Here is a 17549-nt window from a genome sequence, read left to right as displayed (position 1 = left end):
ACATTAACAAAAAGTTTAATCCTGCAAGAAGAAACAATTATAAACTCCAGCCTGGGCAACACAGCACCATCCTGTTTCAAAAAAAAAAAAAAAAAAAATTATTCCAAACAAAAACTTTATTTAAAAACATACAACTGGCCGGTCGTGTTGGCTCATGCCTGTAAACCCAAGCACTTTGGCAGGCCAAGGAGGGTGGATCACTTGAGTACAGGAGTTTCAAACCAGCCTGGGCAGCATGGCAAAATCCTGTCTCTAAAAAACAAAATTAGCTGGGCATGGTGACATGCACCTGTAATCCCAGCTACTTGTGAGGCTGAGGCAGGAGGATCGCTTGAGTCCAGGAGGTCAAGGCTGCAGTGAGCAGAGATTGCACCACTGCAGACCAGCTTGGGCAAGACAGAAGGACTCTGTCTCAAAAACAGCACCAACAAAAAAAATACCACATATACACCAATTAAAATATTCAACAATAATGTAGTGGGAAGACAGTGTTAGTATTCTAAGCTCTTTGAGTTGCCTGGGAAAATGAGAAAGGTGTTGATTAACCTTGAAATTGGTAAGTTAAGGATACATACCTTAATTTCTAGGATAACCACTTATAAATGGAAATGGGGTACATAACGTCCAAACTAACTGAGGGAAAAATGGAGAAATACAGAATATTTAACCAATTCCCACCAAGGCAAGAAACGAGAGAATAAGATATAATAGGCAAGACAAAACAGAATCGACTAAAGACAATAGATTTACTCTTCATTTAATCAGTAATTGCAACGATTTTAAGTAGACTAAATGGTTCAGTTAAATACAAAGATTATCAGACTGGATTTTTAAAAGTCCAACTAAATGCTGTTTTCCCAGGCTGGGCACAGTGGCTCACACCTGTAATCCTAGCACTTTGGGAGGCCAAGGTGGGTGAATTGCTTGAGTCCAGGGGTTCGAGACCAGCCTGGGCAACATAGCAAGACCCCATCTCTACTAAAAATACAAAAAAAAAAATTAGTCGAGCATGCTGGCAGGCACCTGTAGTCCCAGCTATTTGGGAGGCTAAGGTGGGAGAATCACCTTAGCCCAGGAGGTCAAGGCTGCAGTGAGCTGAGATGGCACCATTGCACCACAGCCTAGGTAACAGAGTGAGACCCTGTCTCAAAATAAAATAAAATAAAGATCTTTGGGGTAAGCTAAAGTAATTTTTAATATATAAAAAAAGAAAGAAATGCTGTTTTCAAGGGATACACATAAAACACAAGTACACAGAAAAGTTTAAAATAAAAGGATAGGCCCTAGCACTTTGGGAGGCCAAGGCGAGTGGATCACCTGAGGTGAGGAATTTGAGACCAGCCTGGCCAACATGGAGAAACCCCGTCTCTACTAAAAATACAAAAATTAGCTGAGCGTGGTGGTGCACGCCTGTAATGTCAGCTATTCGGGAGGCTGAGGAAGAAGAATCACTTGAACCCAGGAGGTGGCAGTTGCAGTGAGCCGAGATCGCACCACTGCACTCCAGCCTGCGTGACAGGAGCGAGACTCCATCTCAAAAATCAATAAATAAATAAATAAAAAGAAAGAAACAAATGAAGTAAAAGGATAGAAGAAAATAGAGTAGGCAAATAGAAAACAACAAGCTTAATTTCTAGTCTAACCAAACAGCAGTGGCTCCCTCAGCATGGGGCTCAGGCTGTCAGCAACACAGATCTAAACAAAGCTTTGCCAGTAAGCCAGCAGCCATAGGGTCATATCTGTCTCTCTGCTTCCTAGGGCCTTTAGCCCCACAAGCCCCCTGTGATTATTATCACCCACCATCCCGAGGGGTAACTCTGCCTTATCTCTTTTGCTAGGAGGTCCAAACCAGCCTGCCCATATCTGCTAGGGGAATCTTTCCCCACCAGCTGTACACTCAACAGAATGGCCCTACACGGTCAGCAGGACCCCTGGATAGGGGAGCATCTCCTTGCCTTCCCCATGTTAAACGGGTTTGCTGACGTGGTGAATACACTGGGGTGTCGGGATAGTGAGATGACTCTGGGTAGAATAATTCCAAACCATCAAGTAAGCCTACCCTCTTGGGTTGCCAGAAACCTACCAGGTTTCTATCCGGAAGAAATAAAAGGACTTGTTGATGTGGTGAAAGCTCACCCTTGCCCAGGCTAACGGTTGTGAAATCACATCTGTTTGTATAGGTGATCAAGGAAGAAATTTGTCTTCACTAAGCCATCTCAGTCCCCCTCACGCTTAGCTCAGCTATCACCTCTGCCAGAAAGCCTGTCTTGACCCACTTCTGCCCAAGTTGGGAAGCTCTCGTGGGGCCTCATCTAGGAGGAAGGTTCTCATCACTTGTCTGGATTCCGGGGAAGGACCGCCTGGAGGCCCGACACCTCGCGGCCCTGAAGCGGTACCTGGGCAAACATCGGGCCCCAACTCTGCAATCACTCACCACTGCAAGTGGAAGGTGTGGCCGCAGTGGATGGCGGCCACGTCGCGGGAGTGATCGAAGAAGTCGGAGCAGATAGTGCACAGAGCACGGATAGGCATGATGGCTGGACTCAAGGGGCCCAGGCAGCCAAAGAAACTGCTACAGGTCCGGCTTCGCAGACGCGCCCCCACACCTCCACTCGCTTCAAATTTGGCTCCGCAGCACGACTTCCTGGAGCAGGCCGGAAGTGACAACACAAAACTTTGGGCGGAGCGTAAATATTTCGTCTGGATTGGGCAAATCCTCGGGTGGGCGGGACTAGGGGCGGGGCTTAGTGGTCCCGAGGCCGTAGAGAATCCTGGGCGGAGCGCGGTCTCTCTCAGGCGTCATCTGGGAGAACTCGACCTGCCACTTGAGAGCGCAGCGTTATATCAAGGCGGGGAGCAGCGAGGCTGCCAGCTGGACACTTCTCCAGGGCGAAGCAGCGCATTGTAGTCCCACGCCAGAGCTGGCGCGAGGCAGGCTGGGCCAAGGCAGAGAAAACCGCAGCCGCAAGGGAATAGAACAATGGTCCCGATGGGTCCCTTGGGCTCTGGACAGTTCTGGACCATGCGCTGTGGTCTATATTTCCCATAGACCAAAATACTCTACCCTCTCAGTCGTCAGTTCCGGGCGATTCTGGAAAGATTGACACATAGGCCCCAGTCCCTCAGGTCACCCCAGGCCAACCTTGGCTTCATCCAAGTAAGACATGACTATCCTTGAGTTTGGAAACACTAGGGCCAGTACCCTGACTTTAGCTCTTAACTCTCAGGAGGATCGGTTATGCTTGGGACTGTAGTAGGGTTGGAATTTTGGAGGCCCAGATGCTTCAAAGACTAGAGACTAACAAATCCTTTTTATTATTCCCACATCAGAGAAGTTATCTTTGAGGAGGTTATCTTTGAGGTCCTCCCAGAGAGCAGCATCCCTGGTGAGTTCACCCAGGCCCACGTGGGGTGTAGTAAGTAAACTTTTGGGTTTTTAGGCTTAGTATCTGTAGCAATGTTACTCCCTCTACCCAGAAGAAACCTTATGCATAGCCCCATAATATAAAGCTGATCTGCTCCAGCTGAAGTAGACCCAGAGTGAGATTTCATTTGGGGCATATGTGGAAAGCACAGGTGTTCACAGGAAGAACGCAGAGCATTATAGAATCTTTGTGCATTGCTCACCCTACACCCTCTCCCCAGCTCAGAGAAGCTATCTTTGGCTAATAGCAGGGTCTGTCCTTGTGGTGGCTGGCCAACGTAGATTCCAGCTCTACGCCTAAATCAAGAGTAAGGCTCCTCGGTCAACAGGAGTCAAAAACAGCAGCCCTTACTTGAGCTCTCAGCCCAGGGAGTATTCCTTGGTCCAAATGCAGCCCAAGACCCACTACTCACATAGATTTCTAAAGTCCAGAGGACCCCCACCACCACCACCATTACGGAATACATTGTGGTGAGGATGATCTTCACTCTCAGCCCAAGAAATCCACAGGGCATTGTTCACTACTACTCCCAGCCACTACTTATGAACCTGCTCCCAGTCTCTCCCCTCCCCACTGCCTTCCAGGGGCTCCTCCCCAGTAGGACAGAGGAAGCAAAGGCGAAAGGGTGACCAGAGGCTTTGCAGGGTGATGTTTATTTGCCAGGTTCAGCAGGCACACAGTTAACCCACCGACCTTCACACACCAGAGCAGACCCACAGGCATGCAGGGAGAAGGGCAGGACCACCAAGGAGTGCCAAGCAAGGGCGAGGACCAATGTGGCTGCCTGTCCAGGCTGTGATAGGGTCTGACAAAGGGCACCTGTCAGGAGCCTCCCTCAGGAAACTGGGGAGTTTAACTCTACTTCCTCATCCCAGCAACAGCAACTCAATGTGGCTCTGAGGCACCTGGGCCTCTGATAGAAGTGAGCTGTAGAAATAGAGGGAGTTCCTCCTCATTTCATTGTTGAACTCAGCAGAAAATCTGCCCCTGTAAAGGGCAAACCGCCAAATCAGATTATGGGGTATTGCCATGCAGCAAGCCCCCTAGGGTGGAGAGGACTTGTGGGCTGAGACTGTAGGGGGTGGGCATCTAAGAAGAGCAAGGAGATATCAGCCCTCCCTGTTTGGCCCAGGGTAAGGACCTAGTTAGGCTGAAACACTGGGTGCTGGGCTTGTACTCTGCCCTGCCAGGTCTCATTACCACATCCTAATTGTTCCTCCTTTCCCTTAGAGGCTCATGAGGCTCAAGGTACAGGGCAGCCCACTGTAGCACTCGGGAGGGCAGGAAATAACACAAATAACAGGGTCTTAGGAGGGACAAATATGGAAGCTTCTGCCTTCCTACTCATTCTCTCCACTCCTGAGGACCCTCACAGCTAGAGAGCAGTGTCCCTAGCCATGTGCCCAGTCTGGATTTAAACATACTGCCCTACCTTTCTGCATCCTCTATACCAGCCTGTATCCGCTCCTAGAGCAGCCCACACACCACAGGCACACACCTTCATGTGCAGGAGCCTAAGACCGCTGACAGGGCCTCGCTGGAGGACCAGCTCTCAGGGCAAGGCCGCCCAAGTTTAGGGCCTGGGAGGGTGTGGGACCTGCAGGGCCTGCCTAGGGGAATGGTGAGGCAAGAAGGGAAGGGGAAGGAGAGCAGGAGCCCCCTGAGTATCCCTAGAGCAGCATCCCACAAGGAACAGAAACTGGTGAAGCTAGCAAAAGACAGAAAAGCCACAAGGAATCCATGCAGGGGCTGGGGCCGGCCCTGCCACTGGCCTGCCCACCACTCACACACATACACACAGGAGACGAGACTGCTCTCCCGTGACCCCTAAGTATGCCCCACTGGGATGTGGGGGCATGGGGGAGTGAGGGCATCATGCCAGTGACTCTATGTACAGTGAGAAGCCCCTCAGCCACTCTCCCACCCTCCTGCCCATCCCCCGCCCCCCCTCACCAGGCTGCCTACTCAGCTGGCCTCCTCCCTTTGAGACTCCTGGGCATAACCAGCAGCCTCTTCCCCTTTACTAGAGGGTGGAGCCTGGCCTGTGGTGCCCTCTGGGGCTGTGCTGTCCGGCTGGGCCATAGCCGGCTCAGGGGTGGTAGCTGCCTTGGTGGCCAGTGTGGCACTGCTTTGGATGGTGGGCACAGTGCTCTCTTCTGTGGCTGGTGTGGCTCTCCCATCAGTGGCTGGAGTAGCGCTTCTGTCAGTGGCTGGGGTGACACTCCCATCAGTGGCTGGAGTGATGCTTCCATCAGTGGCTGGGGTGACACTGCCATCAGTGGCTGGGGTGGCACTTCCATCTGTGGCTGGGGTGGCACTACGGTCTGCGGGGGCCACATTATCACTCTTTGCAGCATGAGCAGCATCACCCTCAGGGGCTGAGGTAGCTCCACTCGCAGCTGCAGCTGTGGCCCCACCTGCAGCCCCGGGGGTGGCAGTGTCTGTGGCTGAGGCCGACTGGGCTGCAGCCATGCTGGACTGCTCTGGCGCCCGGAGCCGTTTCATGAGGGTGGTCACTCGGACAGCCTTCTGAAAGGAACACAGTGGAGAAAGGCTAAGGGTGAAGCTTGCTGAATCCATTGCTTGGCAGTGACCAGACCAAACTCCTTCCATAGTACCCCCGGCCACCTCCATCCACCCCAGGGCCAAGTACCCAGCTGCTCAGCACTCCTACTTAAGGTAATCACAGTGGCTACACCCACACCTGATGGCCTGAGAAAAGCTTGTGTGTGGCTGCAGGGGTGTGATGCAGGCAAGAAACTGAGTGCCAGAAGGAATACTTGGGATAGAGCCAAGAAGGGAGCTATCCAAGCCTTACCTTCCACTTGGCCCTGGCAAAGTTCTTTTCAATCTGGGCACAGACGCCATCCTTGATGTTCTTATCAGAAGCAGCATTGCCAGAAATCCTGGAAAGGGTGCAAGTGTGTCTGGATCTAAGAGAATGAGCCTTTGTGGAGACTCTGCCCAGCCCTTCCATGTGGCATCCAGGGACTACCACGCAGAGCCTCTAGGCTGGCCTGAGCTCTAGGTGCCTGCACCCCTTCTAGGCATCAAAGATGTGGCTGCTAGGTGTGAGGGGGACCCTGGCCTCTCCCACCCTCCCCTGGACCCTGCTCACCACTCATGGGAGATAGCCTCTTCTGCAGTGATCCGCTGGTCTTGCTCCACCTCCATCAGCCTTGTGACCAGGTCTTTGGCTGTGGACAAAACCAAGGAGGGGCTAGGCATGGGCACCCCATCTCAATGTCTAGAGGTGATGAATGGGCTGGGGGACAGAAGCAGAATACCACAGAGAAAGCTGAGAGCAGGACCCCCTCCCCACTCCCTTGCATTCTACCAAGTACTGGGCAGGCACCTCCTCACCTGCCTGCGAAATATCATCCCAATATGGAGAGTCAAACTCATAGTCACCAGCCAGGATCTTGCGGAAGAGATTCTTATCGTGGTTCTCATAATCATCTTCTTCCACCTCCTCATAGAAAGGTGGGTTGCCTGAAAGCCTGCATGGGGGAAGGGTCACACAGAAAGGCCACAGACACATGCCCCCACCCCCTCTGACTGTAAGCCTGCTTGTCCATCTGTCCACTCACAGGATGTACATGATGACTCCAATGGCCCAGCAGTCCACAGGGCGTCCATATCTCTGCCGGCCTACCACCTCTGGGGCTACAAACACAGTGCCCATCTGCTGGTCAGTATCAGGCCTAGCCAGGTCCAGTACCATCCACACCAGCTTCCTGAGATGAGCACATTTTCCCCCTGCCCAGAGCAGCTCCCTGAAGGCTGCCCCCCATTCTCCCCCTGCCCTGCCCCACCCCCTGCTTGCCCAGATACTCGGGGGTCCCACAGGGCTCCTTGATGAGGCCATTTTCTAGCTTAGCCAGATGGAAGTCACTGATGACAATCTTAGAGTTCTTCAGCCGGTTGTAGTAAACCAGGTTCTCCAGCTGTGGTGTGAGAATAGCATGTGGGTGAGCAGAAGACACCATGAGGACCTCGGAGGCTAGACCAAGGCCCCGAGGTTCTGCCCACCCCAGCACCAGCCCAGTTGCCAACTGGCCCCTTTGACTCTGGCTCTGACCTCACCTTGAGATTCCTGTGCACGATCTTGAGTGAGTGCAAATAGGCCACGGCCTCCAGGACCTGCCGTACCACGTTGCTCGTGTCTCGCTCCGAGTAGTAGCCCTGGTCCAGGATCCAGTCAAACACCTCCCTCCCCGTGGCCCTGAGGGACACCAGCCCCTGAGCCTGGTGTGGGCAGAATCGGGGGTAGGGCAGGAGCACTTGGGTGAGCTGCCTGCGCCAGGCAGCTGGCTGAGCAAGGCACAGGGACCTGGGACGCCAAGGGTCCAGAAAGGGGGTTTCCTTAGCTGCAGAGGGTGGGAGAGGTGAAAGCCCTGGGCGCTGGGGAATCTTGGGACCCCAGACCCACACTCACAGCTCCAGGAAGATAAAGTATTCCTTGCGGGTCACAAACACATCCACCAGTTGTAGGATGTTGGGATGCTTCACCCTGGCAACAGGGAGGGGAGCCAGTAGTTAAGCCTGGATGAACCCCTGGGAGAGGCTGTAGTTGCCACAGTGACCACAGCAGACTAATTGGCCAGAGGCTGGGGCTGCCTGAGGCCACTTGCCCTCTAAGCCCTTCCCTGCTGCCTCCCACCCTGCCCCAATCCCAGGCCTCAAACTCACATCTTGAGGATGCCTATCTCGTTCTTGGCAGCTTTCCGCACCTTGCGGCCATCCCGCTTCTGGAACTTCTTGCAGGTGTGCAGCTTGCCTGTTGTCTTGTCCTTGGCCCGGAAGATTTCACAGAACTCCTCACTGTGGCCGACAGGCACCCACTCAGGCCTGGTCTTAGTGTCAGCTGCACTCCACTCCCCACTTCCCTAGCCCTTGCCCACCAGCCCACCCAGCCCTGCCTGACAGGCCCGGCACTCACGTCTTGATGACCTGTCCCAAATCATATCTGTCAGTCACCTCCGATGGCTGGTTATAGTTCTTCTTGTCGCCCAGAGTCACACACCCAAACGGCATTGCCGGGCTCTAACCTGCGGGCACGATGGGGTCTGGCTTAGCTGTACTACTCTCCACTTCCCCACAACATAGGGGCTGCTTTTGGGAGACCCTAATCTGGCTCAGGCCAAGCTAGGGGCAGAGACCATACCAGGAGGGGCTAGAGGATAGGCAGGCTCAGATCCTACCCCTGCTTTTCTGGCTAGACATCCAGCTACTCAGCTTGGCTGCCTGAACTACAACAGCCTACATAAGAAAAATATATTAAACCGATATATAAGGGAATAGTTTTGTATTCTATACACTCAAAAAAAGGCCTATCAAACAGTTTATTTAAATTTCAGCTATTTTACAGATGAAGGGGGCTATAACCACCCACCCACCTGCTAATCATCTCTGAAGGTCTAGAGCTAACAAGTGTTAGCGGATATATGAAGAACGTCAGCACTGCTAGCAGAGGGCAACCTCCCCTTTGTAAAGCAGTTTGGTAAAACCACTAAAGTCAAACAAACATACCCTAGGAACCAGTAATTGCACTCCTAAATACGTGCCTACAGAAGTGCACATATTCGTGCATCAGGACAGTCATACAATGCTCAGAGTGGCCATATACATAATCGCCAAAAATTGAAAACAGACCAAATACCACCACCAACAGGATGTATTGTGGTAGAGTCACACAATGGAATATTATACAGCAATGGAAGCAAAGGACTACAGCTATACCAACCACCTGGTGACTCTTACACAGCGTTAAATGCAAAAAGACACAAAAGAATACATATAGTATGAGTCTATCGATAGAGAGTTCAAACAGGCAGAACAAACCCGTACTGGGGATACAAACACAGCAGTAGAGCTATAAAGAAAAGCTAGGAAATAAGCAGAGTCAGATAATGGTCCCTTCTAAGAGAAAAGTAGGGGTTATGATTGAATCAGGACACATGGGGGGATTCTGGAAGACCTATTTCTTTTCTTTTCTTTTCTTTCTTGCTTTCTTTTTTTAGAGACAGGTCTCACTATGTTGCCCAGGCTGGAGTGCAGTGGCTATTCATGGGCGCAAGCCCACTACTTACCAGCACAGGAGTTTTGACCTGCTTCGTTTCTGATCTTGGTTGCTTCACCCCTCCTTTAGACAACCTGATGGTCTCCAGCTCCCAGGAAGTCACCATACTAATGCCAAACCTAGTGTAGACACCCAACTGGCATAGCACACTACAGCCCAGAGCTCCTGAACTCAAACGATCCTCCTACTGCAGCTGGGATTACCGGCACCAGCACCACACCTGGCTGTTCTGTCACCCAGGCTGGAATGCAGTGGCACGATCACAGCTTACTGCAGCCTCAACCTCCTGGGCTCAAGCAATCCTCCCACCTCAGCCTCCTGAGTAGCTAGGACCGGACCCCAGGTGTGCACCACCACAACTGGCTAATTTTTTAAATTTTTTTGTAGAGACAGGATTTCATTATGTTGCCCAGGCTGTTCTCAAACTCTTGGGCTCAAGCAATCCTCCTGCCTCAGCTTCCCAAAGTGCTGGGATTACAGGCGTGAGCCACCACACCTGGCTTGGGTAAATTTTTTAAAGTTTACATACTGATATACACCCACAAACTCTTTTCTGGAAGAACGCTGAAGGAAATAAGAGTTCTCTCCTGGGCAAAGAATTGGATGTCAAAAGGGCAGACATATCTTCTGTTTATTAATTTTCTGTGTGAATTTTTACTATTTTACTGTAATGACTTTGATGAATTTAGTAAATACTGCACTCAGGCACAGTGCTTGAGTGATTCCTCAGAGGGATAATCTGGGTGGAGGGGCAAGGTAAAGCTTTGGAGGCAGCATTAGGACTCAGAAGGGAAGGATTTGCCAGGAGGTATGTAGGTATACTGGTCAGGAAGAGCAAAACAAGCCTGCTCCTGGTCCCAGCTTTCAGCTCTGCATATGCATTCATGCCCACTGGGGCCCACAGGGGACCTTGGCTGTCATGTCCAGGTGCGAGGCCCCCAAACAGAACAGATACAGCTGGCTCAGTGAGCTCTAGGAACTCTTTCCACCTGGGGCACGGTGTCCCACAGGTCTGCAATCCTGCCAATTACAGCCCAATCCTCATCTGTGGTGGTGGGTGGGCTGACTCCAGTGTCTAAAGGAAAAGGCACTCATAGCCCATGCTCAAAGGTGGGGGTGGGGGGTTAGTGACTAGACCTTCACAGATCTGACGCCAGGGTGTGCCTCCATAATGCCTGGTCAGTGTGACACGGACTACAGCAAGCTCTGCACTGAGGCTGCACTGAAATTGCTCTGCCTCTGCTGACTATGCATGTTTTCCCTCCATGCCAATTAACACTTGCTGTGTGCAGGGCCTGAGCTAGGGCCTGGGGGTACCTAGATGTTCCCTGACCTGAAGGCACTCACAGCCTCAAGGTAGTAGAGAAGGGAGGAGGCAGCTTGGCAAGATGAACTCTGCCAGGCAAAGTCAAAGACCAGGACCCAAACAAAGCCCCATGGCCAACCCTAGCTGCTACTTGCTTCCTCCCAGGCAGAAGCCAGCCACTAGGCTGTGATTCCCAGGAGTCACAGCCCTGGAAATTCTCCCTCAGATTTGCCTTCAGCATTAGGGAACAAACTATAATTCCTTTTTTTTTTTTTTTTTTTTTGGAGACGGAGTCTAGCTCTGTCGCCCAGGCTGGAGTGCAGTGGCGCGATCTCGGCTCACTGCAAGCTCCGCCTCCCGGGTTTACGCCATTCTCCTGCCTCAGCCTCCCGAGTAGCTGGGACTACAGGCGCCCGCCATCTCGCCCGGCTAGTTTTTTGTATTTTTTAGTAGAGACGGGGTTTCACCGTGTAGCTCAGGATGGTCTCGATCTCCTGACCTCGTGATCCACCCGTCTCGGCCTCCCAAAGTGCTGGGATTACAGGCTTGAGCCACCGCGCCCGGCCTATAATTCCTTAATCTGGGTTTCTTGGGCTCAGGGAATACAAATTTTTTTTTTTTTTTTTTTTTTTGGAGACGGAGTCTAGCTCTGTCGCCCAGGCTGGAGTGCAGTGGCGCGATCTCGGCTCACTGCAAGCTCCGCCTCCTGGGTTCATGCCATTCTCCTGCCTCAGCCTCCCAAGTAGCTGGAACTACAGGCGCCTGCCACCACCCCAGCTAATTTTTTGTATTTTTAGTAGAGACGGGGTTTCACCACGTTAGCCAGGATGGTCTTGATCTCCTGACCTCGTGATCCACCCGCCTCAGCCTCCCAAAGTGCTGGGACTACAGGCGTGAGCCACTGTGCCCAGCCACAAATGCATTTCATCAGTGTCTTTCCAGACAGGGTTTAAGCCGTCTTGTGAGGCACAGCAGAGGCAAAGGAGAGGCTTTGAAGATCGTCACTGACTGCATGTCTGCCACCATGGCCACAACCCTGCATCTCCTCCACTAGGGAGAAGCATGTGGCCAGAATCTCATTCTCACAGCTGAGAGCAGAGGCATAGCCAGTTACCATTGCCGGCCACACATTTTCATACAACATCTGCGGGAGGGGGCCTGCAACAGTCCTCTCAGTCTAAGGGCCATGTACTGGGCAGGAGGGTGGTACCTTAGACTGCAGTCTCCCAAGAGGGCTGGAAGGGACCTGTGCCCCAGCTCTGTTGCTTTGCTTACACCATTCCCTCTGGCAAGAGTGCCCTTCCCCCAAAAGCCTCCCGTCAGATTCCTATTTGTCACGGCAGAGTTATTTATAACACTAAAAAAAATTCAGCAACTACCTAAACGTCCAACAACAGGTGACTCGCCAGCTCAACTGTGTCCACTCAATGGTAGGAAGTGTGGGCACTGGCAAGAGCTCTGCCCACCTTGGCTTTCCTGTGGAGCAGCTGCCACATGAGCAAGGTGCTGAGAGCAGAACTGAATCTCTTCTTTGATTGTGATTGCTGACATTATAAGGTGGTTTGTGCAACACATTGTCCAAAACAATCCTGATGCTCCAAGGCCAGACTCAAATGGTCCTTTTCTGAGATACCTTCCACAACCTCCATGCCCCACCCCCCACCCCACTCCAACAGCTCCCGGCTCTACCAGTGTGGCGTGGGCGGGAGGTTTTGTGCATGCCTGTCCCTGATCCTGGCCCCAGCTTTCAGCTCTGCATGTGCATTCATGCCCAATGGGGCCCAGGGCTGGTCATTGGGGTCTGTCTCTACCACAGAAAGCTGGGCCTCCACCCCATAATGTCAGCCTGGAGCCATGTCCTGCAGCCTCAAGGCTGAGATGGGAACAGATCTGTCTCCCCTGCCCCCTACTATGGCTGCCCAAATTTCAGCCAGTCACTCCTCCTCCTCCTCCTCCTCCTCCACCTCCTCTTCACCAGTCTAACTATACTGGCTTGGGGCCCCAGACTTGGCCCCAGGGCAAAGAGAGGAGAAACAGGGGCCTGGCTTTCAATTAGCACCCTGGTTCCCTCTGCCCACCCCCACTCCACCATCTGCTATCCACTGTTGCTCCCTGGGAGGCTTCCGGTGTGTGCACCAAGCCCTGGGCACCTGCTTGCAACAAAAGAGACCTGGGAGGGACAGTCAAGGGACAGCTCTCAGAAAGGGAGGAGGCCAGGTGGAAGGGGTTTGCATTTCTCACCCCCATGGCCCAGACCCAACACCCAACAATGGAGAGCTCTCCTCTCAGCAACACAGGACCTGAGCTCTTTCTCAGGTACACTTAGGCCATGGAAGGGCACGGGAGCCCCACAACAGTCATTTCCCTAGAGACATGGCTCCCTCCACTCTCTGCAGAGGAACTGAACAGTATGCACTGCGGGCTGGCCAAAGGGAGCTTGTGGGGAGTGCAGGCCCTGGTGCTGCCATTGCCCTCCAGCTGGCTCTCAGGGAGCCTGAGAGCCAAGCACTCCCCTGCTCCCAGGGCCCGACCACTCGGCTCAGGGAATTGAGCCTCCAGCAATCCTGAGGGGTCCTCTGTTGCTGCCCTGGTGACAAATGGTCCCCCAAGGACTCTACTGCATCTTTAGGTAAGTCTGACCCAGGGAAAGCCCAAACAAAACAAAGGCCAAGAGGTCCAGAGGCCCCACATTGGGGTCCTGTCCCCTCCTCCACTGAGATCATCCTGGTTCAGGCCCTACCTGTCATAGACATAAACAGAGTTTCCTGCTACCTTGGTCCCCTGCCATGTGGGACTCCAGAGTTTGCAGTAAATCTAGGGAGGCCAGGAGAGGCCCAAGAGGCCTCCAGCTGCCTCCCGACAACTGTAGGCAGCACCTCCCAATTTAGTGGTAGCTGTGAACACCAGCCTGCAGGCACCCCCTCCTCTCTGCTGCTCTACTCTCTCAAGGACTGGGGCTGGGTTTCCTGCTGCAATAAACATGCTGAAGCCCAAGACCTGCCTAACTCACAGCTGAGGTGTCACCCACAGGAATAGGGGAGCTGAAGACCTCACTCAAGGTCTATTAGGAACAAGGGCCAAGCTTCTAGACCACTATCCACTTGCTTCAGGGGACTGGTCAAGGGGCTGCCCTGACTGAGCCTCAGCCTCCAGCTAAATCATGGTGGAAGTTCCTACAGCTGAATTTTGCCCATCTAATGAAGGAGTATTGTGGGGAGGTCTCTCCAATCCTGGGGGTGGGCATGCAGTCCAGTGCTACGTCCTGAAAGTTTGGCTCTCAACATGCAGGCAAAGCCAAAGGTCAGCTGTCTCCTCCCAAGTACTTGGGGTCCAAATCTCTGAACCCCTGAAGGAGAATCCACTGGAGGCTCTGCTTCCCTGTGGGTGGAGGAGGGGAAATGCAGAGGAAGGCACTAGAGTAAAGGGTTGCTATGGTGATGGAAGTTTTAAAACAAGGGGAGGGGGAGGGGAGATGTGTTGGTTAGGTCCCTTCTTCAAGAATTTCCTGAGACTTTAGCCTGGCTCCTTCTTCAAGGTTCTGTGACCCAGGTCCCCATCAATAAAGAAGAGGTGGGGAGATTGAGATAATTTAGAAAAAAGAGAATGGGGCAGAGACACAGACAAAGACAGAACCTGTGATGGAAGAGGAGCAAGGAGATGACAAAGTAAAAGGGACACAGGCACAAAGGGCAGGAAAGGGGAGGTGGACTGGAGTTCTGAAGGGGGCGGATGCGTGCCCAGCGGAGCCCTAAGGCCTCCATGGCGATGTGCTCTAAATCCCTGGGCCAGGAGCTATCCATGGTACCTGGACCTTCGAGCTTGCACCCTCCTGTATCCCCCAAACATACACTGAACTTGGCGTAGGAGGCACAGCCAAAAGGAGGCCAGCTCCTTGGAGCATCTTGGTGGGGAAGAGGCCAGCTGCTACAGCCCCCCAGTCAGGACAGTTCCCAGCCCATCTCTCTGCCATCACGGCAGCTTAGGTAAAGCAGGTCCAACATGTTGAAGGCAGACGCATAGGGGGATGGAAATGAGGCTTGGATGCCTGGTTGCTTCCCTTTATAGTTCCTCTTCTCAGTTGGCCCAGCTGTACCTAGACCCTCCCAGCCAACCCCTCCCCCATCTGCTATCCTCTCCAGGCTTTGGGTCCCCAGAGCCCCTCTTACAGCTCTTCTTAATCCCCTCTCACCACCCCCAACAGCAGATCCTGCCATGAGTGCCAGAAACGGTACCACAAGCAACCCAGAAACAGAATAACTGCACAGCCCTTCCCCTCCCCATGCCTCAGTTTCCCCAAATAGAAACCATGGAATCTGGCCTTTTCCCAGAGCAGAGGACGGCTTGCTTGCCACTGCTTGCTTGCCTGTGAATGGTGGCCAGGGCATGGGGCTGGAGACTAAGGCCATCAGAGATATGTGAACAGCCAGTCTAGGAGGGACACCTGAAGGGTGCGCACCAAATGCTGTATTAGAAAAGGGAGACCCTTGCCCCACCCTGGAAACCAACCTGACCCTGAGGGGAGTGGAGACACCAGTTTCCCAGTTGAGGAAACTGAGGCTCAGAAGTCGCTGGAGCTGCCAGGAATCAACTCTGAGGGTGGGGGAGGGCACCAGGTCTCTGAAGGTAGTCCTGGGGGCTCAAAGCCTGGACTTGGGGGTAAGGGGAGTACAGCACAGGGACTAGACTACTGCAGACTCTGAGCTTTTAGTGTGGGACAGAGGGCCCTGATCCTCAGGAAGGAACCTGGTGGAGCAGGCTCTGCCTGGGAGGTGCGGACAAAAGCAATTTGGCAGAGCTATGCGGGGAGGGGGCTGGGGCTCAAGAGCCCAGGGTCTCTGCCAGACAGTACAAGCTGGGGAAGGCAGAAGCTCACTCTGTCACTAACCCAGCCACCTCCTGCCAGGGGCCCTGCTCCCCACCGTGGTGCCACCCTGACCCCCTTCCCAAGTGCTGCTGGCTCGCCCCCGCTGGCACAGCAACACACATGCGGAAAGCACACGTGTGAGCACCAAGCCCCGCACCTCCCAGCAGGAACATGTGCGCCCCCACCCCCACCGTGCACGTGGGTCCATGCACTGGACCCCCGGCTAGCCCCCAGGTGAAGGCTTAGAAGCTGAATTTTGGCTGGGGGGCTGCTGGTCCCCAGGGGCTTGGAGCTTCCTCCCCCACTCCGCGGCAGCCCCGCCCAGCCCCCTCCGGGTTGTCGCCCATAAAGAACTCTCCGTTGTCATGGAAATTAGTGACTGCTAAGCGGGAGGGAAGGGGCCCGGGGACAGTTGGGAGGGGCTGGAGGCGGCTCTGGGAACGGGGAGGGACGGCTCAGCTCTCGGCCCCTATCCTCACGGGGGACCACGAATCTTCGAGGGTTAATCTTTTCATAATTCCGAGCCGCAGAGGCTTCCCCCCAGGACCCCCAAGCCGTCCAAGGTAATGGGGAACTTTAGCCCGACCCCGCACTCCGTCCCCCAAATCTGCAAAGCCCGCGCGCTCTGACCCCGCCAGGACCTCGAGCCCTCGCTGCGCCCCCGCGCGCTCTGCATCCCGAACCTCGAGCCAGGGAACCAATCCCCCAAGGCCCCACAACGTGAGTTCGGGAAGCGCCCCCAGCCCGGCCCGCTCCGCACCTGCAGCGCCGGTTGGTCACAGGGAGGAAGCGATCGCGGGCTCAGCGGGGCGCCGAGGGCTCCGGGGACGGCGGGTAGAATCCGCTCCGAGCACGCGGGGCAGACGCGGCCCCAGATGCAGCCGCTTCGGCTAGCGAACCTCCAGCATCGCCAGCCGCTTGCCGGCACCGGATTCGCACCCCGGGCCGGGGGCGGGCTGGGGGCGGGGCCTCCCAACCGGCCCCGCCCCGACCCTGGCGGAGCCTTAAGGGCAGAATCCCACTGGAAAGGAGGCGCGCGCGGGATGGCAGCGGTGCTGGTGAGCACTGGCCTGCTTAGCCCTGGCCAAGGTTCTCAACGGCTCCCTTAGGCCCTCAGCCTAGGGTCGGAGGGGGCCTCCTATGCCCAATGTAAGGGGTGGGGGAGCGGAGAGTTGGGGGAAAGCCTGAGTCCTGAAGCTGCATAGGATCGCTTGCCAGCCGTTAGTCTCTAGGGAACCGGGGCTTTGCCCAGCTCCCCGAACCCGACCCAAAAGGCAGGACCAACTTAGAAAAACCAGATGGGCAGTCGGGCTAGGGCAGGCTCCTCTATAGACTGGCATCCCCTAGCTAGGAGCAGTTAATACACAGAGGTGTCTGTTTGCAGGTAGTCAGTGTGAAAACAGTGAGTGCCCTAGACTCTGGAAGCAAAATCTCCTATCCCACCCCACCCCCAACTCCTGCAAGGCCAGTCTTTCCCAACCATAAGTCCCAGCAAGGGTGACTGGCACAGTCAGCCCCCTCCTGTGTGGCACCAAATTTCCCAAACTATAAAAGTCACCTGTGACATGGTGTGGCCTCTGCTTTCTTTTCAGTCTAATCACTCTCAAACACTTCATGACTAGCATCATTCTAGGTGGCCTGGCCTGGGATATGGGGACACAGGAGAACTGTGGCACCAAGGTATCTCACCTGGCCTGGGCGCTAATCAGAGGGAGGAGGCTCAGAACCACCAGGAGGAAGCTTTGAAGGAAGTCCTTGGCCGTTTCTCTGTCCCTTGTCAGTGAGGCTCACGGACCCAAAGCCTTACCCACACCCCTCACAAGCCCTGAGGACCATCCTAAGGCCAGTATCTGAAAGCCAGACTCAAGCCTC

The 17549-nt window shown here is 54.1% G+C and overlaps 2 protein-coding genes across 8 annotated transcripts in view; both read right to left on the bottom strand.

The window, feature by feature from the left end:
- Positions 1 to 2640, bottom strand: part of TRAIP (TRAF interacting protein) — a 34509-nt gene extending 31869 nt beyond the window's left edge. Inside the window, exon 1 of the mRNA XM_011939305.1 lies at positions 2435 to 2640. Within this exon, the coding sequence (XP_011794695.1) occupies positions 2435 to 2532 (98 nt within the window). The 5' untranslated portion in view covers positions 2533 to 2640. The remainder of the gene's footprint in view (positions 1 to 2434) is intronic.
- Positions 2641 to 4054: 1414 nt separating this feature from the next.
- Positions 4055 to 16903, bottom strand: CAMKV (CaM kinase-like vesicle-associated). 7 transcript variants are annotated; one of them, XM_011939058.1, is made up of 12 exons: positions 16438 to 16903; positions 8368 to 8476; positions 8118 to 8249; positions 7864 to 7938; positions 7512 to 7650; positions 7252 to 7372; positions 7016 to 7091; positions 6789 to 6925; positions 6544 to 6622; positions 6244 to 6331; positions 5843 to 5954; positions 4055 to 5749 (listed from the first exon to the last, which is right to left on the bottom strand). In XM_011939058.1, exons 2-12 carry the CDS (start codon positions 8460 to 8462, stop codon positions 5391 to 5393), a joined length of 1413 nt encoding a protein of 470 aa, XP_011794448.1. In that variant the 5' UTR covers positions 8463 to 8476; positions 16438 to 16903; the 3' UTR covers positions 4055 to 5390. The 7 variants fall into 7 exon arrangements, with proteins under 7 accessions (XP_011794448.1, XP_011794450.1, XP_011794449.1 ...); XM_011939060.1 differs by having other exon boundaries at positions 7512 to 7521; XM_011939059.1 differs by having other exon boundaries at positions 8159 to 8249.
- Between the last annotated feature and the right edge of the window lie 646 nt (positions 16904 to 17549).

This window comes from Colobus angolensis, unplaced genomic scaffold (genome assembly GCF_000951035.1).
Source record: "Colobus angolensis palliatus isolate OR3802 unplaced genomic scaffold, Cang.pa_1.0 Scaffold18, whole genome shotgun sequence".
NCBI classification, from domain to species: domain Eukaryota; kingdom Metazoa; phylum Chordata; class Mammalia; order Primates; family Cercopithecidae; genus Colobus; species Colobus angolensis.
This window is presented reverse-complemented; position numbering and strand designations above follow the sequence as displayed.

Excerpts from the sequence above, each read along its gene's own strand:
- CAMKV (XM_011939055.1), bottom strand. The coding sequence starts at position 8,462 with ATGCCGTTTGGGTGTGTGACTCTGGGCGACAAGAAGAACTATAACCAG. Across the intron at positions 8,250-8,367 it reads TTGGGACAGGTCATCAAGAC|TGAGGAGTTCTGTGAAATCT; the intron begins GTGAGTGCCGGG and ends TGTCGGCCACAG. Across the intron at positions 7,939-8,117 it reads GAGATAGGCATCCTCAAGAT|GGTGAAGCATCCCAACATCC; the intron begins GTGAGTTTGAGG and ends CCCTGTTGCCAG.